Source organism: Amphibalanus amphitrite, unplaced genomic scaffold (assembly GCF_019059575.1).
Source record: "Amphibalanus amphitrite isolate SeventyFive unplaced genomic scaffold, NRLGWU_Aamphi_draft 000491F_arrow, whole genome shotgun sequence".
Taxonomy (NCBI): domain Eukaryota; kingdom Metazoa; phylum Arthropoda; class Thecostraca; order Balanomorpha; family Balanidae; genus Amphibalanus; species Amphibalanus amphitrite.
In genome coordinates, this window is record NW_024881985.1 from 412501 (window position 1) to 439735 (window position 27235).

The 27235-nt window shown below is 53.6% G+C and overlaps 3 protein-coding genes across 6 annotated transcripts in view; 1 reads left to right on the forward strand and 2 right to left on the reverse strand.

Moving 5' to 3' along the window:
* Positions 1–25386, forward strand: part of LOC122392560 (multidrug resistance-associated protein 5-like) — a 63755-nt gene extending 38369 nt beyond the window's left edge. For all 4 annotated transcript variants that reach the window (XM_043387585.1, XM_043387586.1, XM_043387587.1 and 1 more), the window contains exons 10-26: positions 553–695; positions 1061–1166; positions 1493–1585; positions 2203–2306; positions 2641–2790; positions 4603–4729; positions 5044–5237; positions 15534–15655; positions 16264–16448; positions 16830–17389; positions 20216–20307; positions 20886–21070; positions 21529–21694; positions 22154–22337; positions 22825–23017; positions 23645–23809; positions 24019–25386. In XM_043387585.1, coding sequence (XP_043243520.1) covers positions 553–695; positions 1061–1166; positions 1493–1585; positions 2203–2306; positions 2641–2790; positions 4603–4729; positions 5044–5237; positions 15534–15655; positions 16264–16448; positions 16830–17389; positions 20216–20307; positions 20886–21070; positions 21529–21694; positions 22154–22337; positions 22825–23017; positions 23645–23809; positions 24019–24195 — 2946 coding nt within the window. In that variant the 3' untranslated portion in view covers positions 24196–25386. The remainder of the gene's footprint in view (positions 1–552; positions 696–1060; positions 1167–1492; positions 1586–2202; positions 2307–2640; positions 2791–4602; positions 4730–5043; positions 5238–15533; positions 15656–16263; positions 16449–16829; positions 17390–20215; positions 20308–20885; positions 21071–21528; positions 21695–22153; positions 22338–22824; positions 23018–23644; positions 23810–24018) is intronic.
* Positions 5481–7176, reverse strand: LOC122392565 (cuticle protein CP14.6-like). Its single transcript, XM_043387603.1, has 3 exons — positions 7009–7176; positions 6644–6750; positions 5481–6313 (listed from the first exon to the last, which is right to left on the reverse strand). Exons 1-3 carry the CDS (start codon positions 7117–7119, stop codon positions 6094–6096), a joined length of 438 nt encoding a protein of 145 aa, XP_043243538.1. The 5' UTR covers positions 7120–7176; the 3' UTR covers positions 5481–6093.
* LOC122392567 (cuticle protein AMP4-like) lies at positions 9680–11071 on the reverse strand. Its single transcript, XM_043387605.1, has 3 exons — positions 11043–11071; positions 10555–10670; positions 9680–10186 (listed from the first exon to the last, which is right to left on the reverse strand). The coding sequence occupies exons 1-3, from the start codon at positions 11049–11051 to the stop codon at positions 9967–9969; spliced, it is 345 nt and encodes a 114-aa protein (XP_043243540.1). The 5' UTR covers positions 11052–11071; the 3' UTR covers positions 9680–9966.
* Positions 25387–27235: the final 1849 nt, after the last annotated feature.

Below are 27235 nucleotides of genomic sequence, written 5' to 3' on the forward strand. Positions count from 1 at the left end.
GCTTGCCTGCTAGCTTAACAGTTCCACTGTGCATGACATCCCAGCTTACTTGGGCTGCACACGTTCTGGGGTCCAAACTTTGTTACATTTGTGTTCGCTTGTCGTTCACCTGCCTGCATGCTTGCCATCTAGGCTTGGGGTCTTTGCTGTGCTTTGCCAAATGTTTCTCTCAATGTTGCTTGTTATGTACGTATTTAGTTATGATAAATGTTGTGAAGGATGTCAATGTGATATGGAAGTTCGAATGTTCAGATTTGTTTGTCAGTTACTTTTGTAGCTAAGTTACATTTATTTAGATGAATCATCAATTCGTGAGGTTAATTGACTTTCAAGTTCACTAACGTAAAGAAAATTCATCTATTATATTTATCTACTTTTCTACGTAAATGCCTTTGTTGCGTTTTTGTTGGCACACGTATCACGGGCTCAATAAGATGCCCGCGAGGCGGACGAAGGATCCTCAGACTATTAAGACAGTGTGACCTGCGTTGCCCCCGGCGCCCGGTTCGTGTACCCCGTCTAACCCGTGCTCCGTCCCGCCCGGCGCGGCAGTCGATCCTGCTGATGGAGGAGCAGCAGCCGTACGTGGAGGTGCCCAGTGACGTGAACCAGGCGGTGGTTCTGCAGAGCGCCACACTCGCCTGGGACGCCGTCGGCGGCGACAACGACTCGGCCGGCGCGGCGGCAAAGAACAAGTGAGACCCTGAACGACGGGCTACGGAACAGTCACCGATACTAGTGCAGACTTTGCTCGGCGACCACAACTGGGCGGCATATTATATAGATAGATAGGCGTGGACACTGTTATCATGTAGACCTCGCTCACAGATAACTCAAGTAGACTAAGCGTGGACCCGTGTGGTCAGTAATTGACGTACGAGCAAACAAACTGGCAAATGAATGTATCCTTAGTGACGGGAGGAGTAATATCATCATTGTTTATGAAGTCATATTTACATATAAACCTCTTGATAGTTATGGACGAGTCATTAAAGTGTAGTGTTTGAAATAAGTCCATAGTGTTTCTTACTTTGATATGGTATGTACCCTGTGTCACCAGGGACGCCAATGGCGACGGTCGGGGAGCGGAGACGGAGGCGCTGCGGCCCGCTCTGCCCATCCCTTCCCGTGACGCGCTCATAGACATCGACCTGGTGGTGCCCAAGGTAGGTACTGCGCCCCCTAGCCATCCCCCCGTGACGCCCTCATAGACATCGACCTGGTGGTACCCAAGGTAGGGTTGACGCTTCCCGTCCAGACCATCCTCGCCCTGGCCATCCTGGTGCTCTGGTGTGTCCTCGGATGCTGCCCGAAGCCCCGGTTGCCCTGTGCGTGCTCCTGTCTGTGCCCGCTGATGCTCCCTGTTTGCGGTCCAATAGTGACCCTCCCCTTGATGGTATCTAGTGGTGTTGCTCGGCCACTTATAGCGTTTCCTTGCAGTGTCCCCGGCTCCAGCCTGTGGTCCCACACTAAGACCATCTCATGTCAACAGGGCACGCTGGTCGGTATCTGCGGCCCGGTCGGAGCTGGAAAGTCGTCCCTGCTCTCGGCAGTACTGGGTCTGATGCGACTCCGGTCAGGACAGGTCAGTGGGAGAAGGCCAGGTTAGGTCAGTAGTCGTCCCTGCTCTCGGCAGTACTGGGTCTGATGCGACTCCGGTCAGGACAGGTCAGTGGGAGAAGGCCAGGTTAGGTCAGTAGTCGTCCCTGCTCTCGGCAGTACTGGGTCTGATGCGACTCCGGTCCGGACAGGTTAGTGGGAGTCGGCCAGGTCTGGTCAGTGAGGGATCAGATTAGGTCATCGGTGAGTCAAGTGAGCTGGGGAGGGTCAGGCCAGCTGTGAGTGTCCGATCAGGTAAGGTTAGGCGGGCTGAGCCTGGCTGAGAAGACTCAGTCAGGCCCCGACGTGTCAACTTGTTCATGCCGTAATCATGAGCAAGCTAGCGGCTGGGGAGGGTCAGGTCTAGTCAGGTTAAGTGGAGGGGGCAGGAGGAGGTACTTTCAAGCTCAACAGACATTCACTGCTGACCCTGTATTCAAATAAATTGTTACGGGTTTTTTCACGTTTCATGCAAACTTCATCGAACAGTTTGCCCTGCCATCCCCGACCCCGATGCCTCCGTAAAGTTGTCAGTGTGCTGGTCAGTTCCCTTCAACAGCGGCGGTGCTGTAACCGCTGCGTGTTTCCCCGCCCGCCCGCCAGGTGGCTCTGGACGGCTCGTGCGCTTACGTCGGCCAACAGCCGTGGATCCTCAACGCTACGCTCAAGGAGAACATCCGCTTCGGACACAGCTTCGACGCCAAAAGGTGACGACGATGCTGATCAGCGCGCATTTACAAGAATATAGAACCGTGCTTTATATGTATTTAATAAATTTGGAGAGCGCTTGCTTTTTTATGCTCTTAGTGATGTGTCCGTTCTTCGCAAGCAGGGCGATGACCGACTCGCCTCTGTAGGTGTGCTGCACTGTATGTAAGTTTCCCGCCGGTTGGCAAGGAGCTCCTGTGTTGCATGCTGCCCATCCGCTCTGGGCCCTGTGCAATGGCCTGAGCTATTCGGACCGACACTGTATCCTGTGAATGCTTACCCCGCGCACCCTTAGCTCCACGACTAACCTCCTCTATCCTGGCCCCACCGCAGGTACTTCACGGCTCTGCGCGCGTGTTCGCTGCACAAGGACGTCACCACGCTACCGGGCGGTGACGAGACGGAGATTGGCGAGCGGGGCATCAACCTCAGTGGCGGACAGAAGCAGCGGGTGGCTCTGGCGCGCGCCCTGTACGCCGACAGGTCAGTGGGGCTCGGGGATCAGAGGGTGGGCGCCCTGTACGCCGACAGGTCAGTGCCAGTGGGGCTCGGGTAGATATTGGGGCGTGACGTGGCTCTGGAGCGCGCACTATGCGCAGATAGGTCAGTGGGATTCGGGAAGAGATCAGATGTATACGGTGCCGACAGGCGTCGAGGTAGGTGAGACCGGCCGCTTTAAGGGGAAAGGATGATCACCATGGCTCTGGATTGTAGTTATCTATTGCTATGGGACCATCAGCTCTTTTTAATGAGGTGACAGATGCCTGCCGAGCCTGGCTAGGAATTGGAATCGCGGTGTTGAATTGGCGTTGTGATGTGAAATTGGAATTGCGGCGTTGAAGTTTTTTTTTAGAACTCCTTTCTGTCGTTCACATAACAAATTTCCCTCATTAGGAGTGTTGCGAGTATTCACGAATTATCAGTTCTTTGCAAAAAATATTGGCTACGATATGTGTCAGCAACCACTCGTCGAGTCGATACGGCATTTCTGGCTCTTGCACTACCCCCTCCCTATATCCCGGCCGGTGCCGGTCATTGGGTACGGGCCTCTCCTGCTTGAGATCGGGGAAGACACCTCCATCCGTCTCCTGTCCCGTTCACTACCCAGCCGACCTTGCCAGCACGCGCCGATCTCCTTCGAACCCCTCGACTCGGGCCGTGTGCCGGGCGTGCCGCACTCGACTCTCTCGGTTGGGATCTATGCACGGTTTGCAGATGAGCTGCCGGTGTGAGCAGGGTGGAGTGGCGCCCGTCCGTCTCTGGTGGCTCCGGTACGCCGCCGGGCCCGGCACGTGGCTAGTGGAGGTGGCGGAGGCACGAGTGCACCTGTGGTCGAACAGACAGCCGAGCTGGGCTGCTCTTTTGATTGTGATCGCTTTCATAATATGACAATTATAATATTCTGAATAGCGGAATGATTTGTTTGTTTGTTTTGTTGGGTTAGGCCCTTTCGGTCGACAAGACCATTGCAGAGCCGGAAGGATGATAGGAATAAGGGGGAGACATTGGTCTGGGCGGGCACCCTAGTGAGTCGCCGGGGCTGAGCCCGTCCAGAGGACAGGCCACCCAGCCCCAAGGCACTCACTGCACCCGGCTACGGGGTGCGCTCCCTCGGGAGCAGCGGTGCCGCTCCAAGGGAGCAGCCCGCATGAGATTAAGTTGCCTGTCCAGCCCGGTGGGGGGTTGCGGCGTGGAGGAGAAGGATTTCAGTATCCTGAGGATAGAAGCACGGAACGGTGCGGAATGAAGTAGATTGGAAGCCATTGCGCAACTAACGAAAGACTTTATCGTCAGTTTCTAAATCAATGAACTAATAAAGCTACCAAAAATCGCGCAATGTAAAAAGTTCTACTTATCCTTTTTATTTATCGCTTTATGGGTCAATTTTAGGCAGCTGACGCCATGGCTCTGTCGCTTATTTATTCATCGACCAATCCCTGATCTCTACTGGGGTATTGACAGCCTAACATCAGTTTCCCTGAGTCCTTACGATGTTGTGGGGCTGTGCCGCCACGACTTATCTTGACGTTAGGATGAATTGCACATGCAGATTGTAGCAAGAACTGCCGAGTATCGATGTTCATTCATTATAATGCGAAAGGTATGCTTGCATTGCATAGGCATGAAATGAACAACAACGACTTGAATTGTTAATTCTAAAGGGCAGTGATGCATCTCAAGATATAATGAGCTGTGTCATGTTTGTTTTGATTTTGGGTTATGTTGTATTGTGTAGGCTGAAAAGTCCTGCATTCGCCGCTGTTTAGCTGACGTTCGTCATGGTCTGTGTTCCAGAGAGATCTACCTGCTGGATGACCCGCTGGCTGCCGTCGACTCGCACGTCGGAAAGCACATCTTCCAAGAGTACATCAAGACGGCTCTCAAGGACAAGACGGTGCTGTTCGTCACTCATCAGTTGCAGGTGGGACTCGGGGACAGGCTGGACCGGTCCAGTTACTTTCCGCTCTTCACCACCGGCTGAGTTATTTGAGCCTTGAACAATGAGCAAGTACCTGAGCCAGATTGGTTGCAGTTGCTGTACTGGTACGGCATATTTGGCGTAAGCGTACGCGTAGGCGTAAGCATGTTTCTGTGCGTATGTGACTTGTCTCAGCACCTGTACATCGCGTGGTCCAGTGTTTGTTTACTACATTAGTGTGTTTCAGTCCCTGACTACGCCAGTTTTCAGTCCCTGACTACGCCAGTTTTCAGTCGCTGAATATCCTTGTGTTTCAGTACCTGAGTCAGTGCGACACGGTGTGTCTGCTGAAGGAGGGCCGGGTGGTGGAGAGCGGCACCCACGCCAAGCTGATGTCGGACGCCGCCGAGTACGCCGCTCTGATCAGCACCTATGTGGAGGAGGAGGAGCAGGACGAGGCGCAGGATGGCCAGACGGACACAGAAGTCCTGCTCGAGGTCGCCCAGTCACGGTCAGTGGCCAGGGGGGTGAGGGGCGGCCCGCAGAGACGGATATTGATACGGGGCCAGCGGCTAACGACTACTACCTAGGTGCAGCTAGCTGCGTCACTTCGATCCTTACCTTACTTCGATCCAACATACTTTACACGACTAACCCGCATAGCGTTTTGTCTAGTCTACTGTCTGAACTCTGAAGTAAGATTTTGTCTAGCTGTGGTCGCTGATTGTGGTAAATGTCGGATCAAAGTAGCATAAAAGCATTTGTTGAAATATATTTATGTCATTGTATTGACCAGAAACATATCACATTACATAGATGACTTCTTGACCATTAACTTGTTCGATAATGTGATCACTTTTTACATTTATCAAATACGTTACGCAGGTGATCCCGCGATCCTGTGATCCCCCGAACCCCTTTTGACATATACCCAATCCCTAAATACGTTTCTGCGCGTGATCACTGATCATGGACACATGAAAATGAAATATTTGAGCACCCGGACTTATGTCTATCGAGCCAGCCGTGGATATCGCAGAAGTTTAGCTCCAACACTTGCCGAATGCCAGGCGACCTTAGCTGGTTGTATCGACATCTGCGCTGGCACAGACCCGCTGGCGGGCCTCGCAGATACCCTGGTAAAACTAGCAGCTTTTCGGTAGATTTTACATCCATCCGGTAGGTTTGGAAGCCCATCGGTAGAACCGGCATCCAACGGTTGAGTTAGCACCAGCGTCTCCGTTCACATCTTCTAATGACCTTTCCCTGCCGAAGCGCGCGCCGTAGAATTTAACCCCCATGCCATCGTATCCCGGTCGGCGGCCCGTGGAGCCTACCAGGGCCTGTCTGGCGTCTGGTGAACCTCACTAGGCGTCCTGAATGTTGACCTGCTCGGTGATCTGGGGGATGACGGCTCCCAGCGGCCGGAAGCCGTTCTCGTCGGCGATGAACTGGATGCTGGTGACGGTGCCGTCGGGATGGACGAACTCGTAGCTGCCCGTCTGCACATACCGGCCCGTCTCCGGCTCGTTTCCCGGGTAGGAGAGACCCGACTCCTCGCGGAGGATGTTGTTGGACGTCTCGAACCTGGCGGTGACACAGGACGTAGTCACCATGAGGGAGTGACTGAAGGGGCTTGGAGTTGAGTTGTTAGGGGACGGCCCGGGACTTCAGTGTACAAGTTCATCAATGAGAGCGTATCGAATTAGCTTTTCACACGTATCGCTGCTGTTGGTTTGGAAATGCTTTTGGTCATTCCCACATGAGGCAAATGCGTTTCTTTCCTTCCCCCCTTACCTGTTACATGCTAATGAAATGGGCCGAGTCTTTGGTAATTTTGGCTTGGTCCAAAAGCTTATTAGCCACCGTCCTGCTAGTCTGACGATATGTCGCTGTTTTGGCTGGTAATTTACTCACTGGAAATCGTATGAGTTATCTTCTCTAAGCTCGTTGAAGTTTGAGACGACCTGGGCGTTCCTTTCTGGCCTGGCAAGGGCGACCGCCAGAAGAGAGAGAACAATCAGCTGGGGACAGAGAGAACCGTTACTCGCAACGTCACATTAACCGTCTCACTTTCCGTCACACACTGTCACTGACCTCGTGTCATGCCGGGCCGGTCGGCGTCCTAGAGTAGAGACACTCATGCCACTTTCTTAAACTCTCAGTTTACACAGCGGGGTGGTGAGACTAGTAAACAAACATATCTAGGAGGGCAAGACAGCGCTCGGATCAACCGATCCATAACAGGAGATTATACAATACCTATACAGTAAACCACTCACAAGCTTCATGGCTGCTGTGTGACTGGCTATCTGCGCGGCCCGCTGCACCGTGGTCTGTCTGCCGCCGCTGCCATCCGTAGCCGTGTTATATACCGACCCTCCTGATGGCATCTGTTGGGCGTATCGCGGCTGTATGCATGTTGGCCGTCCTCGGGGCCTGCCGTGGCAGTCGCCGGTCCGGCCGACGGCGGAGTTATTTAGTGCTCCGACAGCCGCCTGAGCGGGGCGCCCCTCTCGGGCCGGCCGCCGGTGACGCCACCCCCGGGCCGCCCGCCCTCGGCGTGTCTGATAGGCGATCGGTGACGGCACTGGTCCTCGCTCTGCCAGCAGCCCGCCGCCCGCTGTCCGCGACCAGAGCTCACCGCCGACCGCAGCCCTCCGCCTGCTGCTGGTTACCCTCCGCCCGCCGCCCTCCGGTTGGGGGTGCCTCTTACAGGGGTACACGCTCCCCCGGATAGCTGAGGGTACATTAGCCTAAAGTGCGCACCGCGCGGGTGTCGAAGAAGGGTGTGACGAGTCCACTGTGACTGATACATCATCAGAACATGTTGAGTACGAGGGTGGAGACTGGGGAGAGACATCTCAGACCCAAGGCCTGGGTCGAAGGACGAAGTGCGGCTATGAGGGCTAGCTGCCTTTACCTAGCGTTGCATGTCGAATGCACCTGATGGTGTCAGAATCCAAGCTCCTCTATCGTGCCAACCGGCAGTTGGTGGTTTGTTAAAGCGCTCAGCTTACAGCGCTCAGCAGCGTTCAGCTTATAATTATCGGCTTGCCGTAGGCTGTAATGGGGATTGACTGAAGCATCATGTTCAATGGATGACTCCGTGTCCGTGCGCATTAATCGCTGGGAGTGATCATGGTCCATACCGATCACCAAATAACCAAGAGATCCCATTAGGTTCGTGGAGATGTTCTTTTTGACAAGTGTTTGTACCATTTTGTCTCTGTGCGCCTGTCTTTATCCACTGTTTTTGTCTGGCTGTCTGACTTTCTGTCCGTATCCGCTGTTTGTCTGTTTGTCCGAGTTGTCGAGCCTGCCGTTTTTGTTCTTCTAGGCGTTGTCTGCCTGTCTGCTGTCTTTCGTCACACTGGGCGCAGCCTGCCTTCTGAACCCGACTCCTTTCACTGGTTTTCATTAGCTAACTAATGAAGGTGATCTTCTATGCAGTGCCAGCAACATAATTAGACTGGGACTTGGTAATGGCACCATCGGCAGCATTGCACATTCCCGGAGTTAGCAAATGAACACCATTTTCTAGCTACGTGTTGTATTTCACCATACGATTCTGTCATTCCTTGATTCCTGGAATGGTGCTTCATTCGTTCTGTTCTACTTATTTTGGCTACTTGATGTAATTGAGCAAGAAGTTTTCAACCTGTGTATTGGACGTAACCACTTGAAATATCTGCGGAATGGTTTATACCATAGAGTCTTCTTAGGCACCTGGGATCGCTGCTGAAGCTATTATCAACAATGAACAGGTTCGACAAAATGCTTGAAGGAACCGATGGAGATGTGTAGCAAGAAAACCTGAAGATGTGATGCTTATTGTTTTTCTTACTGGGATTCTAAGTATAATATTCATTAGTAAATTCATCTCAGTTTATTGTCGAGTTGTAGAGTTTCGCAATTTCCCGCGAAAGCACTCGGCTCTATTTTCAAATGGTGAGAGGAAGCTTTGTTTGGTATATTCGATGTTTTTTACCGGTCGTTTTCTGTTATCAACTGGACCCGTTCGTTTCGACATCTCCAGATTCAGGAGTGCATTGATTAGTTCCTGACGAGCGAACGGATGAGTTCGGTGAGGAAAGTGAGCACTCTAGTGACGACTATCTGACTGTAACCGCTAAATGTGCAATTTCGGTCATAGCATCGTGTCTCTCCCGTCTCCGTGTCCCAACCATTCGATGAGAAGCGGCGCTGGAGCGGAGTTTGAAGACATGGATGAACATTGCTATATTATTTTGTGTCCAACCCAATTTGAATCGTGCCACAGTAGATCAGGCAGCCTTTATAGGGCATTCACTACCATCAGCCGCTTACACTCGTCCCTGTACTGAGCTGCCTCGCTGCCAAAGATCCCATATGTCACATGGATGATCGGCGTTTTGTCATCAGTCAACCACAGTAAGTGGGCTGCCCATCGCAAAAATGATTTCTATCCGATACCTTGACGTGTCGTTACCATATCGCTGCACCAGTGCAATGGGGGTGATCTCGAATCGTGCTGATGTCGAGCGCTGGTCCGGATCGAGCCCCCCGCCCTGAGTCGCTCTCAGCGTCCTTGGCACAAGGATGCAACGAACGTGTGCGCCTTGGACGCTCGATATATGGAGTGGTGATGTATTTGATCCAGGGTATGCTAAACGCTTACTAGACCCCACTTATGATATGTGTCTGTGTGGTTTGTATTCACCTATCAGCTGAATATTTCTATCGAAATGGCCACGTCTTTACTTTTGTTAATTTATATTTCGTTAAAAAGTTTATTTGCCATTCTTCACTCACTTGTATAGATGTAGCATCGATCAGTTGAACAAGATGCATAGCTATTTTTAAACTGCTATTTTTAAAATGCTATTAAATTGCTTTTTTTACTCGTTTCTATCCTCCGAAAGAAAAAATTATCGCTGTTATCACATTCTTGACATATGACCGCAGTGTCGATTTTCTGCAAATCAAATATATTGGAGGTCCATATCGTTTGACTTTCCTTGCCGGTCGATCACTTCACGAGGCATAAAACAATCCAGATTTTCCCAAAATTACAGTACGCATCATGCTCATTCGTTGCATTCCTTTCGGCAGTGTGGTCTCGACACATGAAAATGTTGACATTACAGAGGTATGATAGCTCAGCAGACAGGCTTGCTCACTTCCCTGTCGATCGCGATGGTGCCGCCTCTCTAAGCCAGTTTTCCCTTCGGTCCACCTTGGCCCTGCCAAGTGCCTGTTTACGCGTCCTGAATGTCCACCCGTCCGTTGAAGGTGGGGAGGGCGTCACTCTCGGGCTGGTAGCCGTTCTCGTCAGAGAGGAAGGACAGATAGGTGACGGTGCCGTCAGGGTGGGGGATCTCGAAGCTGCCCGACTGGACGTAGTTGCCCGTCTCCGGTTCGGCGCCCGGGTAGGAGATGCCGGACTCCTCGCGGATGATGCCGTTGGACGTCTCGAACCTGTCGAGAGAGACAGAGTCAGTGGGAGATCAGATAACGTTTAGGTGGTGTGCTCACTTGGTCACGGACACGAATTTTCTCGAACGAGTATAGGTATGGACTCGTTTGAATTTTTGTCATTTGATCACTGAATACATTTGGCGACAATGCGTTTCCTCAATTAATCGGTTTGTCCAGGGCATATGCTAAAGACCTCCAACAACTGCAGGTGTCTGAAACTTAACGTGACAATACCCTACTCAAACGTGGATAAACTTTTGGTAGCCAAGACTGATTGTGGAGCTTTGAACAAAATGAAAGCGACCTTCACTGGCAACCTCCACCCGCACTGTGGACCGCCACCGACCCGAGCCTCCGCTGGAACTCACGCGAAGTCGTAGGATTGGTCCTCCCGCAGCTCGTTGTCCATGCTGACGGTCTGAGCGCTCCGCTCGTCGGCCTGTGGCCGTGCCGCCGCCAGTCCAGCGAGACACAGCAGTACGAGCTGTGGACGGAAGAGGTGGATGGTCAATGCTTAGTGGACAGTGGTCAGATCGGTATCTTCCCGACATGTCAACAGCCCAACCGATGCCTGGGGTTCAGCGGTAGGCTTCGATAGTTCGGCCGGCTTACGACGCTTGTTGCTCCACGCTTGGTTTGCGGAATCTGCTTGTAATATTTGTACAAATCAAGGTAAGATGTCCCTCTATGTTACGCAGATAAACCGAATAAACGGGCATTAGTCAAGCCTGTCTGAGAAAATATGTAATGTTGAGGTTTACCACCCAATCGGCTACCACCGGCACTCAGAGGATTGTCTCGGCGCCGGCACAGCACAATCCCGGCGGTCAGTCCAATCCCGGCGTTCGCTCCTTACCAGCTTCATATTGACGGCGGGGGGAAGGATGCACTGCCGATTCTCTGCGCACCGTGCCGTTTATATGCGGTCACGGGCACGTGGGCGTCCTTGCCGCGGTGTTTTCTCTATGTGCGCGCGTGCAGCGTGCGTTAGATGACGGAATGACGGGCCCGTTCTGCGCCGCCATCAACTGGTGGTGGCCCGCGCAGAGCGCGTGGCACGCATCTCAAGCAGCGGCGCCGCTCGCGCAAAAAGGTCCGACCGCGGCGGCCGGCTTGTTCGTCCGACCAGCGAGGTCTGTCGGTCTCTCGGCGGACGGGAGCGAGCGGCGGTGATGTCTGCATGTATTGCCTGTCAGACTGCGCAGTAGTGGTGTTTGCATGTAGCATCTGTCTGCCTGTACAGCAGAGATGTCTGCGTGTTACATCTGTCATACCGTTCCGCCTGCGCTGCGATGTGCGGAGCGAACGACATGATAGCGGTGCTTTCATATGAGGTCTGTTGGTTTCGATGTCTGATTTCGGTGATCAGCTCAATATAGGCACGAATCTGTAGTGTTATGTGATCGACTATATAATAGAAAATTGGCTGATGGACCTACAGTTCATCATTTTTTGTCACTTATGAGTGTGACGCGCTACATATAATTGTAGGAGGTGGATTAATTCATGTGTTAAGTTGCGAGTCGACATTCGTAAAGCTAGGAGGTGAAATAATTAACAATTAATTGGTAACCGTCATTGTCTGAACTCACTTCAGCATGGCTGGTGACTTGTGATTTGCTTCCGTATATTGGACGGTTCACACTAGATTTTCGCACTTTCAGACCCGAGCCAGACCGAACAACGATTATGAAGCTCCCCACTATTGAGGACAAAGTAGAAAGTCAACTTTTCATATATGTATTATGTATTGAAGCAAAATATGCACATTTACTAAATGCGTTTAGATTACAAACGGCAGGGCCTCTATTGTTGGCAGAGCCTCTGTACTTCGTAGCTCGTGGAGTGCATCTCTGCAGCGGAGAAACATTGTGGCGACCCTGCTCTCTACTCTCCCTCGCAGTGGGTATGAATTACAAAACACAGATATCACAAATCTAGTAAGCGCAGTTACAGAGGCGATCTGAGAGAGCTACTAGTGTGCTTGATATTCGTACACTAGCTGATCGCATACGGATTCTGAATGGTTCCTTATGTGAGAGCCGTCCTGTGGGTGTCACTAAAGGCGAGTATGCTATTGCAGTTAGTTGGTGCTCTTCGGCCCGTGTACAGCCCCGCTGGGAGGTCAGGTTCTCCCCTGCGGCGCCGCGAGGTCCCCAGAAGGTCCACTGCTGCCCCGCCGGGTCGTCGGATCTCCCGCTGCTGCACCGCCGGGTCCTCCCGCTGCTGCACCGCCGGGTCCTCCCGCTGCTGCACCGCCGGGTCCTCCCGCTGTTGCACCGCCGGGTCCTCCCGCTGCTGCACCGCTGGGTCGTCGGATCTCCCGCTGCTGCACCGCCGGGTCCTCCCGCTGTTGCTCCGCCGGCTACCCGGACGCCTCGGGCTGCTGGAACTGAAGGAACACGATGATATAGGTGACTGCCGCAGAGACGGCGGCCAGCACGGTGGAGCGCCGCAGTCGGTACAGCCGCAGGTCACCCAGACCGTCCAGGTCGCGGCGGGTCGCCTCCAGCTGCAGTAGCACCTCCTGACCGGCGGTCACATCAGCCACCGGCGGCCGGGCCAGCAGCGAGTCGCGGATCCGGTCCACCTGGTCCTGGACGGCCTGTCCGACCTCGCACGGCACGGCCACGGTGACGGCGGCCCGGTACAGGCCGGCGACGATCTCGGGACCGGCGCGCATCAGGTGGCCGGCCTGGGCGCTGCCGACGGTCAGCAGCAGAGTCGACACCTGCAGCACCACGCCGTACGCCATGGAGACCACCAGCTCGGGCGCCAGGCCGTCCGTCAGCCGCGACAGGGCCGCGCTCAGCGCCGCCTGCTGCCGCCCCAGTCGGACCAGCAGAGTGACATCCACTCTACCAGAGGCCATCATCGTCTTCAGCTCAGCGTTCACCGCTCGGAAACCCTCCCTGGCGAATTCAGCGGCAAGCAGCAGCTTGACTGGTGTGAGCAGCAGAAATATATCAAGGATCGTGTAAAACAGGTATTTGATCACGTTCTTGGCGCAGCTTGCTGCGGACTCCTCACACTCCATGACAGGAGCTCGCAGGAAAAGGTGGATGTGGATCGAAATCACCACAACACACAACACCACAAGGCAGGATAGTATGATGGCTAGCCGTCGGTTCAGGCTCTTCAGAGGCTGAGCAGTTGGATTGGTAGTCGAGCTCAGGGCGTTTCTCAGGGCCTGTCTGATCTCTGAGAACAGGCCTGCGTACCGTCGCCTTCCGATGAAGAAGGTGCAGCTCAGACATAACCAGCTCAGTGCGTCCGGAATGCCGAAGAACGACGACTTGAACGCTGCGCTGAACTCTCCCTGGTCCCGGGCAAGCGCCTTCATGCCGATGCTGCCCTTCCTGGACACGAGGAAGAGCAGTGCGTTGGTCAGCACGGCGTACAGCAGGGTGGCGTAGATGAGGGAGCCGCAGCCGGCGCCGCCCCAGTGGCCGGTGACACGGAGTAGCGCGACCATCACCCGCGCCGACCGCGAGAGGCGCAGGTCTCCGTCTGCGGACTCCACATCTCCGGCCACTCCGGGGAGCTGGGTGACGTCTCTGCCCGGCGCAGTGACCTCCTCTGTCTGGGCTGGACGCACCGACATACGCTTCATGGTCGGAGGTCGGCCTACAGCGGCATCGGCTACTGCGGAAACGGGCCCAACTGTTCTTCAGTGATGATATGAGCTGGCGGTGTCCTGTCGCTCTCTTTAGACGAACTGTGGCAACTGACTGTGGTGGTGGTGGGAACTGAAAATCATAAAGACGCCCGCTCAGTGTGGCGTGATCCCTCTGACGCGCCAACTAATCGTCTATAGACACTCCTGAATGAACCCCTCGGAACGCTAAAGAACTTCGTTGTCAACAGTCGGTGAATCCACCAGTCAGGCTGTGTTGGCACAGTCGGTGGACCGATGCAGCCATTCATTGTGGTCGAGCGAGGCTCTTTTGGTGAGGTGCGGCCGGTCTATTGCCTGTCAGTTTTCGAGGCTCGGTGGGTGGCAGAACAGCGCCGCTGTGGGTCGGAACTGGGCAGCGCAAAGTCCGTGCTCGGCAGGTATGAGCCCTGACCGTGACGCTGTTGTCCAGTAACCATGGCAGCCTACCAGCGACGCAATTGCCCCTTCTATAAAGTCATTTGGGCTCGGCGTCCAGACAGTTCAGTGTAAACGTTTTTTTTTTTTTGCCGGCATTAGCCTCCTTTTATGATAATGAGTTGCCTCTTAGCCGTTTGTAGAATAACTGAATTTGTCACATTTATGCAAATTCATGCTTCTACATTTTCGCTCGGTGCAGCTTTGTAGAAGTTCTGGTTTTAGATTAGTTATCCTCCAACAGATGGCCTTAGTTTACTGAGTGCACTTCACCTACTGCCGCGAGTTGCTAAGCTAACCAGGAAGCTCCATCAGCAGCTAATTTCAGGTACAAGTCGTTTTCCATCTCCGATAGTTCTTTCACTCCGACGCATCGACATAGGAAGTTACTTAAGCCGTTGACAAGTGCATCACCGCATAACCTATGTGTGCGGATGGTGTTGTTTTTCAGAGATGGGCCTTTCACAATCGCAACAGTTAAATCGAAGGTCAGGCTTGCCTTGGTAACAGACAGCATAACCCACTAGCCAGTGATGTGATGAGCCTCGCCGTTTCAATATTTGTTCCGTGACTAGCATGGTTCCCTGACTGGTAATAGGGCTCGGAGTTTTAGTGCTGTGTCGCGACTGGCTGGAGGGAGGCTGGTCGACATGATTGTGCGTTTATAGATAGATGCCAGATGGAGGGCTTATACAATATACATTATGCAAGGGCCAACCTTCACGCATGCTCTCAGAGTTTCATGTTTAATGGGCAACGAACGATATCAACTTCGGTCGTCGCTGTTTTATGTGCATAATAGCAAATGAAAACCTGCAATCCATTCAATTTTCCGAATCCTCATTATTTTGACAGATATGTTGCGTCGTGTTTGTCTAGCCGCCGAACGATTGTTTTCTGTGTCCCCTGTATATCACGCCTGTGATCGTTTGTGACCAGTGTTTTATCCTGTGAATTCAGCTTTGGCTGCCTGGCCGGTTTCGTATCTCCTCTATCACCACGTTGGCTGACCTCTCCTGCCGCTGACAAGCGTGCTCTGCTTTATCTGTGTGACCCGTGTGAACTGCGTGATGTGTGTGCTCTGTTTGACCTGTGTGACACGTTTGAACTGTGTAATGAGCGTGACCTGTATGACCCTTCACCGTGTGACCCATGTGACCCGAACGCGTGGCCCGTGTGACCTGTGTGACCAATATGACCTGTGCTGCTCGTTTATTTGACGAGTTCCCCCCCCCCCCCCCCCGTATCCGACAGGAGCGGCCTGGGTCTGACTGAGGAGGCGGTCCGGCGCGCCTCGTCTGAGGTGGCCCGGCGTCGCTCGTCCCACTCGGCTGATGGCGCGCACACAGTCAAAGGAGACGCCACCAGCGCCGGGGGTACGTGCCCATTGCGAGCGAGGAGTGTGGGGCTGCTGTCCCAATCGGTATCGTTAGTAGGGTAGCAGGCTTAGCGTAGCTATCGTGCAAACGGGCAAAGAGCCGAGTGGCTGCTATATTCGTCTCGGTATGGAGTATTAAGTAGGAGAAAGGTGAACTCAGATGTACATTAATCGTTAGATAGTATTATTCCCTTCTGGTACCGAATGCTAGGAGAGGAGCTGTCTCCTGTTAGGCCCTGTTAGGCTGTCTCATGTTAGGCCCTAGTTCTCTATATTCTTCCGTATACCAATACAAAGGTCTATGGTTGTGCCTAGGAGTAGAGATATCTCGGCTTAGTAATAGAGGTGCCTGAGCGTGACAGTCTGACAGGTAGCGTTCTACCTCGATGGATTCCCCGACGTTGTGAATGCATTTCAGGTATGTGTAATCCCCAATCCATCGCTGTTGCTAATCCGTTCATCTTGTTATTCTCCAAGGCCGTCACTGACTGAAAGCCGAACCCAACCGATGTAAACAGGCGCTTTGCTGACTGAGAAGCGCCGCTGTGTCTTTGAGCGCGTGTTTTGCCGCCGTGCAACTGACCGTCGGTCTCCTGTTCTTCACAGCCCAGCTGACTAACGCTGAAACCCTGGAGAAGGGCGCCATCTCTGGACGGACGTACAAGGCGTACATTCAGGCCGGAGGCGGCTTCCTGATGGCGTCGCTCGTAATGATGGTGTTCATCGTCAACGTGGCGTCGGCGGCCTTCTCGTCCTGGTGGCTGTCACACTGGCTGGAGCAGGGCTCCGGGGTGAGTGCTTCAAGAGCTACATGGGATGGATAGGGGTCCAGGCTGAACAGGGCTCGGGGGTGAGAGGGGCTAGGCGTCCTGAGCGCGACGAAATGGTGTTTTAACCAGACCGGGACCGACACAGAGACAGTGCAGTATCAGACTGTAAGTGGGCTGCAGTTCTGTATCTTTGAGCTTCTGCGCCACTGAGCTGGCTAAAACGGCTGAAGGTTAACTAAGAACGTCCTCAACTGAGGAAGATCTTTGAGTTAGTACCGTACTGAATGCGGAAAAGTCTAAGTTGGGGAATGTCACTACTTGTGGTCAGCTAGCGATTGTATCAGTCAGTGTGACTTGAGGCGGTTTGCCTTCAGTCCTAACACAATCTCCTTTTTCACTCAGAACACAACCATCGAGGTCGGTAATCAGACGATGGTCAGTGACCGCATCACCGACCACCCGCGTCTCGACTTCTACCAGCTGGTGTACGGCCTGTCGGTGGTCACCATCCTGGCCACCAGCCTCATCCGCGGCTTCTTCTTCATGCGAGTCACCCTCGCAGCCTCGTCTCGGCTCCACGACCGCCTGTTCCACCGGGTGCTGCGCGCTCCGATGGCGCTATTCGACACCACGCCCGTCGGCAGACTGCTGAACCTCTTCTCCCGAGACCTGGACGAGATCGACGTGCGGCTGCCGTTCACCACGGAGACCTTCCTGCAGAACTCGCTGATGATCCTGACGTCGCTGTTCTTCGTGGCTATGGTGTTCCCGTGGTTCCTGGTGCCGCTGGCGGTGATCGCTGCCGTGTTCCTGTTCGTGAGAGCTGTGTTCAGTGTGGGGGTGCGCGACCTGAAGCGGCTGGAGAATGTGACCCGTGCGCCCACCTACAGTCACGTGATTACCACGGTCAACGGACTGGCCACCATTCACGCGTTCGGCAAGGAGCGAGAGTTCATCAACAGGTGAGTGGACGCCGGGGCTGGGAGGGGAGGGCGGATCGGTGGTAGGTTCCATAGAACGGGTCTTGTGGGTGCTGTAGTCAGAGGCCGGATGGGTGGCACCCTGACATGCATGCCCTTGGGGGAGGGGGGCAATGTCTCGCTACACAGGGGATTTTGTTGTAGTCAGACTCATTGAAGCTATGTATAATGACGCAAAGCTGAATCCCGTTGAAATTAAAGCATGCTTTCAATGGTATCTGAACACAATCTTTTGATAGATTAAAAAAAGACGCCAACATCAGTGAGTAAAATTGCTGACGAAGTAAACTCGGTGAAGAAAGCCGTCGTAAAAAGGCTTTCGCTTTCGCCAGTAAGCAGTGATGTTAATCAACACTTGTCACTTGATGAGATTCGTATATTTTTCGTGTAGGAAATAGCGTAGCATGTATTACTGTTTTCGAAAACATCCTGACAAAAATTAGCGCGAAGTAAATTAAAATAAACTTTATAGACATATCATGAGCCTACCAGTTTGTCTCCGTCTGCCTCGTGACATGCATGTCGCAACAGATACAGTGATCGGTAAGCATTCTCTGGATTTTTGGCGTTCCCCAAGCAGTTCAATAAACAGAGTAGTCCGGCCGCAGCGTCTGGCGCTGAGTCACTGTGTACTTCCCGCTGGCTGCGGCCGGTCACTCGTATATATCAGCGGGCCAGTGGCTCCTGCGCTCAGCAGAGGGCTGGCAGGGCTCCGTAAACTTTACGGCGCCCTCCTCGCCGTCTAACCTAGATTGTTGTAGGTGCTATATAAATTTGACGCATCGAGACCCGTGGCTCGGCCAAGATTAGCTGCACAGATTCAACGGTGGCTCGGTCTGCAAATGCTGCATCGAGCCGCTGGTGACCAGACAAGGATCAGCTAAGCAGATCGAGTTTTGGAAGGATCAGGTACGCAAATCCAGCGAGACTAGCTGTGCCAGATCAGTAGCAGCGTTACAATGTCTCTGCGCCGTGTCGCCGCCGTCGTGCTGTGCCTGCTGGCGGCGCCGTCCGCGGCTCTGCCGTCACCGGACTCTGCCGCTGGTGAGATCCCGGACATCCAGCTACCGCAGCCGTCGGCGCAGGACCAACTGAAGACGCTGCTGTCGCCGGTGCTGGAGGAGGCGGTGTCCCGCTCGCAGAGCAGCTGGCAGCTGTCGCAGCTGGCCGTTCAGCTGGCGCGTCTGGAGCTGAGGGTGGACATGGTGGTCGGAGACGTGGCTGATCTGAAACTGTCTGCTCTGGCCGACCGACGTGGTGACAGCGGTGGCGGTGGGGACGTAGTTTGTCCCACAACGCGCGCCGAGACGTCTCCCCGGTCTCTGGAGCCAGAGTCGGAGCCGGTGACAGCGTGTGAGGCGACCCCGACACCACTACCCCTGGACGCGGCGCCTCACCAGGAGCCGGCGATACGCGCCTGCGCCCGCTCCTGTCTACAGTTGCGCAACCAGGGCGGTGACCCACAGAACGGCGTCTACTGGTTCACCGGTATGTCGGTGCCGGTGCTGTGCGACTTCAGCCACGACGGCGGCGGCTGGACGCTGCTGCTGACGGCGGTCTCACACCCTGGCTGGGACCCGCTGAGTGCGCTCAGTCGCAGTCCGCTCTCACCCTCGCTCTCGGCCGACTACTCGATTCTGGGTGAGGCCGACGCCATTCGGGACCTCGGCAAGGGCGCCAGGTTCGCCTACCGGATCGAGACGCAGGCGGAGAAGGGCCGCCAGCGCTGGGGCGGCATCTGGCTGGCGCCGAGGCTCTACAGCTTCATAGACGAGACAGGCTCTCAGACGGAAGTCAGTCGGGTGCGGTTCTTCAACAAGTGGGACTACCAGAACCTCGGCATCAAGAAGCGGATGCCGTGGCTGAACACGGGTCTTCACGGACGTTCGCCGGTGCTGACCACGACGACTCCGGGCGGCGACAACTGGTGGGGGACGCTGGTGTCGCACGAGACGGACCCTCACTACAGCCACAGCCCGTGGATCCACCCGGAGCAGCCGGCGTCGGGAACAGTGCTCTACTGGATGCGAGAGGAGGCATTCTGAGGCAGGGCAGTGCCGTCATTATCTTGATAAACTATACCGCCATCATCGCCGGTGATATCGCGCGTATGTGATAGAAAGAGATCAGCAGGGCGCATCGTGGGTTTGGCCCTGTCGGCGCGCTCTGAAACTCTAATAAACATTCAACAAATAATGGCCTTGCGAGTTTGAGGAGGTGCCTTGTCGCACGTTGGAGGTGGATTGTGCACGCCTTCGGTTCTTGATTGTTTAGCTTGAAGTCTGCTTTTCAGGCATGTACCCATGTCGCAATATATGCGTCAATTTTATAAACATGTCATGTGTTCCCTGAACCAGAATGTTGAAATATATTGCGTAGAAGACTTCTTGTTTTGGTTTGATGTTTTCTTTTCCTTTTTTAATTGAATGTGGCAAATCGAAGCTCTGGCCGAATTGCATGAAGATGTAAACAAACGCTGTCCCGTAATTGCTTGGTGAATTGAGCCAAGCACCGCCACGGTGTGGGCTTCTTTTTACCCATGTCTAAGTCCATGTGTCATCCGGACCCGGACGTCCAAAATTAGCTCTCGACGAATCGGTGGGGCTCAATCGTAAGTGCATCAGTCTCACTTTCCTCCATCCTCACAGCCTATTTCACAAATAACTAATTTTATTGAGGGATTTTAGGGGTCCTGTATCCAGTAACTGTAGATGATGGAGGCTTACGGTAGAAGACGCTGCTCATGGCGGCTACCGTACGTTTAGTGCGCTGAGTCACTGACGGAGACGATATGTGTTCATCCGGCAGGTTCATGGGCCAGTTTGACGACAACTCGTCGGCGTTCTACCTGTTCAACTGCTCCATGCGCTGGGTGGCCATCCGACTGGACAGTCTGACCGGTGAGGGTGACCTGCGCTTGGTGGGGCTCGGCTCGACAATCCTCACATATTTGGTTCATGTTTATTCTACTAATGGTGGAAAATAGCACATTTTGTAGCTTGAAAGACGTTGTAATATCTTGAGGATAACATCTAGGATGAGAAGCCAATGTTTCTCATATTTATATTGAATTTATTATTTAGCTGCATCGTTCTGAACTATTCGTGCTTCTATTGAAGCCTGGTCCCTGCAGTTACCGCTATTTGACGGTTGACATCTGGGCCAGATCGAGTCAGTGACTTTTGACCCGTGGCCGCGCTGAAGCTTCAGATTTATTTTAAACCAGCGACCTCTTATCCCTGTCATTACGATGACTCCTAGTCCTGACATCTGTCAGTTGGTGAACCTTGACACCCGACACCCGTCAGTTGTTAACTTTCCACTTCTATCATGGTGACCCATGATCCCTCAATTTATGACCTAACTCTGTGAATTTTGTAACCCCTGACACGTCAGTCCGTTGACCTCTACTGTCGCCCTACTGTCACTAGCCCATGTCGCTATACTGACCCCCCCCCCCCCCTCTACCTCCCAACAGTAACCATCACAGCGCTGACATCCGTGTTCGTGCTGGCGTCCCACGGCGTGGTACCGGCCGCGTTCGCCGGTCTGGCCATGGCCTACGCCGCCCAGCTGTCGGGTCTCTTCCAGTTCACCGTGCGGCTTAGCAGCGAGACAGAGGCGAGGTTCACTTCTGTGGAGAGGATCGACGCCTACACTGCCGTGAGTAGCGCAAAAAATGAAGTATGTTGACACCAAGACGGCTGTGAGAAGACCTGGGTGGGGTATATTGACGCCTACACGGCTTGTTGTATCATAGAGGGGTGGATTGCTCTTTCACTGTCGTCATTAGGTTTGGGTGGGGTGGATTGCCGCCCACTCGGTCAACCACGGTAGGAGTGAGATAACAAGCCACAAGGCTCGGATGGGAGGATTGATGGCTACATAGTCATGACGGAGTGGCGTGTAATTAAAATGGAAGGGGACGGGTCCAGCTCCGGCCCCAGGGTGTGGTAGCGATATTGTTGGCAAGTTTTCGTTTACGCTCAGAGAATAACGGGTAGCCTTTGTGATCCTGTTTCACAAATTGACAGTGGTTATGGCTCTTACATCCGAGCCTATGGTTATGTGTCAGTCTATTGAATGTATCCGGCTGTTAACCCAGCTGTGTGCCCCCGCAGTGTATGGCTCAGGAGGCGCCGGCCGTGGTGCCCTCCAACCGTCCGGCCGCCGACTGGCCGCAGGCGGGCCGGGTATCCTTCAGCCGCGTCTGCCTCCGCTACCGACCCGAGCTGCCGCAGGTGCTCAAAAACGTCACGTTCGACGTGCATGCACAGGAGAAAATCGGTGAGTTAGTGAACTGGAATGGTTGAAAGACGGAACGGAGAAATTAGGGGGAAGGGAGTGAACGGTCTACACTGTGGTAGATGGAGTTACGGAAGACATAGGTAAGGTTTACGTTTTTCCGTACGCTACGCCAGATGGTCGTGTGAACACAGCAGCTGACAACATGCACTGGAAAAGGACACTTGTTAATATTTGATTAATTATGCGTTGTATGCAGCTCTGCCACTGTTGATAAACCCTACTGTCCGTACTGACTACTGTCTGTGCATAGTGCTGCCCCCCCCCCCCCTCTCCTCGCACCGGTGTCGTGACAGGTATCGTGGGCTGCACGAGCTCCGGTAAACCCTCTGCGTGCCGTCTGCAGACTCTGATGTGTCTCTGTCTCTCCGTTCCAGGTATCGTGGGCCGCACGGGCTCGGGTAAGTCGTCTCTGTACTGACTCTCCCTCCTCCTTCCCAGGTATCGTGGGCCGCACGGGCTCTGGTAAGTCGTCGATCGGCGTGGCCCTGTTCCGGCTGGTGGAGCCGGAGGCGGGACGGGTGCTGGTGGACGGTGTGGACGTGTCCACGGTGGGCCTGGCCGACCTGCGCTCCAGGCTGTCCATTATACCGCAGGACCCCGTGCTCTTTCTTGGCACCGTCAGGTAAACATGGCGACACGAAGTACGCTGTTCGTGGACTCGTTTTTTGCGACCGTCTGCGTTATCATGCTGATATTTTCTATACGGAGACTGTTTGTATGTCAGCTTTTATATCGAATCACCTCGTAAATAGCAAGCAAGACTCGAGATTCTGTTGTTGATTAGACATCTGTGGTGGCTGTTACGGCGTTATCCCCGCTAGGTGGCGGCCGGTGTGATCTCGTATCCCGCTAGTGCTGGTTACGGTTGGTATGTCCCATTTCCGCTGACGACAACCGCTGTCCCCCCCCCCCATCCTCCCTCCCCTTGATGACAGCAGCTGCGTCGTCCCCGCTGGTGTCGAGTGCTGTGTCCTTCGCTGCCCGCTAATGACCGCTGCTATCCCCCGTCCTCAGCTGGTACAACCTTGACCCGTTCACCCTCTACTCGGACGCCCAGGTGTCGTCTGTTGTCTCCGCTGTAATGGCATTCCGCGCCCCTTCGTTCTCAGGTACAACCTGGACCCGTTCGACCACTACTCGGACGCCCAGGTGTGGCAGGCCCTGGAGCGCACCCACATGAAACAGAAGGTGGCCGCCCTGGAGCTCCAGCTTCAGGCGCCCGTCCTGGAGAACGGAGAAAACTTCAGCGTCGGAGAGCGGCAACTCATCTGCATGGCCCGCGCCCTGCTCAGGCACTCCAAGGTGAGTGTGCGCTCTGCTCAGACACTCCAAGGTGAGTACCTTGTTCAGGCACTCCAATATGAGTGTCTGGCGTCTGCCCTGCTCAGGCACTCCAAGGTGAGTGTGCGCTCTGCTCAGACACTCCAAGGTGAGTACCTTGTTCAGGCACTCCAATATGAGTGTCTGGCGTACTCTGCCCTGCTCAGGCACTCCAAGGTCAGTGTGTGCCCAGCTGCTGAAGCACTCCAAAGTGTGTTCTACTGAGACACTCAAAAGTCAGTGTCTGTTGTTGAGGCACTCCAAGATGAGTGCGTTTTGGTCAGTTTTTCATTCCACTCTCTTCCCTCATCCAGATTCTGCTGATGAACGAGGCCGAGTTTTGGCTATTCTGTTCGTTGTGTCTGTAGTAAGATCCTCACACGTCTGCTTTTTGGTCAGATTCTGTTGATTGTGAGCCGTGAGGCCACTTTGTGTGTATTCTGGTCAGTATATCTGTATTGCGTTCTCGCCATTGTTTATGTAATGGCGTCCCCTCACTGTTCCTTCCGTATTCCCGGCCAGGTTCCACTGATGTTCGAGGTCACTGTGTTGAGTTTTCTATCGATTGTCGTCGGTTGTGTGTTGATTTTTCATTTTATCCCCGGACAGATCCTGCTGATGGACGAGGCGACGGCGTCGATCGACACGGAGACGGACTCGCTGATCCAGACCACGATCCGAGAGGCGTTCAGCAGCTGCACCGTGCTCACCATCGCGCACCGACTCAACACCGTGCTCGCCTCGTCCCGGGTACTCGTCCTGGACGCCGGGCAGGTCAGAAACGAGGGGCGACACGCGTGCGCAAACACACACGTGACGTTTGCTGGTTGTAAGATTTCGCTCTACGATTGCCAGTCACCTCACGGGTCTATCATTGAGTGACCCAGCTCACTGAGCTAAATCCTCAGGCTGGATCTCTCTGTTCCTTCTTCGACAATGTCTAAAAGCAATTCAATAACGTCTGCTTCGGTGCCATCTTTCAGGTCGTAGAGTTCGGCAAGCCGTCCGTGCTGCTAGCGCATCCCAACTCCATGTTCGCTGCGATGGTGGCGGCCGCTAACGCTGCCACCGGCAGTACGGGGAACTCACAGTTACCGGCGCAAGCCACAGATGGCGCTCCCGCCGCGCCCGCCTCGAACGGCACTGCCGGAGATAAGTGATGTGTGCCGGTCGTGGAACCGGTTTCGATGCGCGCAGGCCGGCGCCCGGGACGCTGTAGTTCGTCGGTCAGATGTCACGCACTGTGTGCGCTGGCTAGGTGCGCCGCCTCAGCGTCGCTTGTGTTTGTTTGTCGTTGAATTGTTTGTTATGGCGTACTGCGCGGTCGATCTCAACCGCATAGTATTTAGTTAGGTATTCCATCCATTTTAGCATAATAATTCAGCACAGGGATTCACCATTCGTCCGGTGTGTCAGGATTTTAGTTTGAGAGGAGATTTTTAGTTAATTTTATTTGTGATTAAGGGCAACACAATGGTGCAATCTAGAGTGATTTTTGTTGTACTTACGATACGTTTATATAAATTTATCGCAATGATATCCAACCAAAGCATTGTTGCGCTATTCGGTAGCTTGTGGCACAATCAGACACGCACAGAAGCTTGCTATTCCTGGCTTACCATTCACTCATGTGTGCGTATGATAAGAGGAACAACTTTTGTTTTTATTCCCGTCAAGCTACATGCCATAATAGCATCGTTCTCCATACGCATTTGTTATACGTTTCTTTCCATTAGCAAGGAACAATTGCCCTTACCGCTAGCATTTCTAATAAATGTTCGAATCAGCCCGGAAAGCGTGAAAGCATAATCGAGTGAAAAGTCACAAATGTCATAATATGCTTGTTCAATGTTGGCAATAGGGTAACACAGAAAATGTGATTGTGTTGATATCGTGTGCTTCCGTTGTCTCGTGCTGTCGCCGGATCGACCAGGGTAAGTGTTCGTGGGATAGGAGACGGGAACTACTGTCCCGTGTGTTCAGAGGAGTGGTGCACTGGTGGCTGGGGCGTAAGGCTGGCTGGGTTAGGCGGTATGGCTGAGGGGGTGCCCTCGTCGGTACAGTCCTATCCGCCGGGAAGGGATACATCATACAGCTCACCGCAGGCATCAGTTTTCTGCTAACACCTGACCCCGCGACCACAGCTGGCACGCCACGCCTGTCCGCCCGTTCGTCTGTCTGCCTGTGTGTGTATGTGTGTATGTGTTTCTGTTTGTTTGTTTGTGGCTAGAAGTGTGCTGTGTCGAGAAGCTGTGAGGACTTGTATGACTCCGAGCCTTGGCGAGTGGCTTACCTGGCGACGAGTACGTGTTCCGCTGTCCTGGCTTGTCTGAGTAATACAGCGCTTTGAACGGGAGTCATCGCCTGTCGTCAGTGGTGCTGAGTCTGTGACCGGTCAGAAGGGCGAGTGCACCGAACGGGGAACGTGCCTAGTAACGTCCGACGCTCATTGGAGCAGTCTGGTCGGTGGAGGGTGCTACTGAAATCACTTGCCGACGTGGGCCTCAACTGGTATTTAGGTAATACTTTCATTGAACGTGTCATTGAATATGGCGCTGGAGCTCTCCGCAACTGATACCGAAACGTTCTCAGTGCGGTAAATCACCCAGTACATGCTTAAACACTTGAGAAGTTAAACTATTACGTCCATCAACTACACTCAAATATTCGGTCGTAAGTTATGCGACCGACGCGTCACACTCAGCACGGCAATGACCCAAATTTTCAGACGTCTGCCAGGATGTAGACTGAATGTCGCTTGCGAGTCGTTTAATATAAATTGCATGGAGACTGGCGTCAGTTCACCCCCGGCTCTGCTCCATTGCATAGGCGAGCATATGTTAAATAGCGAGTGATTCCAGCCGGCTTAAAATAGACTGGCCTTGGCCCCTCTTCTGCAATGCACATAAATTGATCGAGTCTCTAGGCTATTGTGCAGGCAGGTGATGATATGATCACTCTGGTCAGTCAGCTTCCGTTGGCTCCTGATTGCTAGACACCTTTAGCTTGACGAAGTGTACGAAGCTCTAAAGGTAGGTATTGCTATAACGACGATCAGCTCCAGCCGCTGAAAAAAAGTGAACATCTCTGTACCGTACCGGTGCACTTGTCGGGAGCAGCGGGCTTGTCTCTGACTATCGGCTAGATTCATGTAAAAAAGTCTGTCTTGTGATTGGCGCTGGTGCCCGCTGGACCGTCCCGCCGTCGTTCAGGGACGCTGGCCTTGGCAGACAACCCTCTCCCGTCCGAGGTGACGGTCTGCCGCCGGTCTATCTGAAGTAGGTTAGCCAACTGCTGCAGGCGAGGACCCGAGTCCGACAGCCACAGCCGCACAAGGCTCGCCACGCTCGCTGACTGTCTAGCCCGTACGCTGCATAATATCATCGCTGCAACCGAGCAAAAGTCAATCCCGAATACTGGACAGTGCCAGTGGACAACATTTTTAGCCGTAAGGGCCATACAGATGAAGCGTAGAGCCGGGAAAGTTCGAACCAGATTCGAGCAACTGCGTTCACTGCCGTGAATCCGTGATCCCAACCATGTCTTTCAGTTAGCTTATCGAGCCAGGGCAGTGTCGCAACTGCGTGATCACCACTGTGTGAGATTGTTGATCGGCTTAGATTTCCTAGTTTTTGCATTACCCGAACGGAAATGTGCCGTTTTCAGTGACCTAGACTGGTTTCATATTGACTGTTTCTATGGAGGCCCACCTTTGGAACACCCCGCTTGGCGCTCATTTCTTGCAATGACTGTATCATCAATCGCAATGCATTGCAAGCACCACACGAAAACTGCTCACGCTGATGATGAATAGGACGGGAATGACCCGCATTGGCGGCTTTTCCTGGTCTCCCGTTATCGCAGCAGACGTCGCCTCACCACTCCGTTGTGCCGCTGTGCTCTCCGACTCGGCCGGTACCACACCATATGACGTCAGTGTGACGTCATTGGGAGGCCCGGACCAGTTCGACGAGGCGGGCACCTCAGCCGCGACTGGAATCTGGAAACTAATGCTGTCATCGGACGAACTGTTTACATAGAGGCATGATAGACATACAGATTGTGGTAAACGTGCACTCGTATGTATCATAACGATTGGAAACAGTAGGCATGGCCATTGGCCAGGGATTTGTGGCTGATACTGCGCACATTGTACGATTGTAGATACAAAGCAAGGCCGCCACATTGGGTGTCGTTACT

Bases quoted from the DNA above. Each gene is read 5' to 3' on its own strand.
- LOC122392565 (XM_043387603.1), bottom strand. From the start codon at position 7,119: ATGCCATCAGGAGGGTCGGTATATAACACGGCTACGGATGGCAGCGGC. The intron at 6,751-7,008 runs GTGAGTGGTTTA...CTCTGTCCCCAG, and splicing joins ACACAGCAGCCATGAAGCTT to CTGATTGTTCTCTCTCTTCT. The intron at 6,314-6,643 runs GTGAGTAAATTA...TGTCACCGCCAG, and splicing joins GATAACTCATACGATTTCCA to GTTCGAGACGTCCAACAACA.
- LOC122392567 (XM_043387605.1), bottom strand. The intron at 10,187-10,554 runs GTGAGTTCCAGC...CTCTCTCGACAG, and splicing joins GACCAATCCTACGACTTCGC to GTTCGAGACGTCCAACGGCA.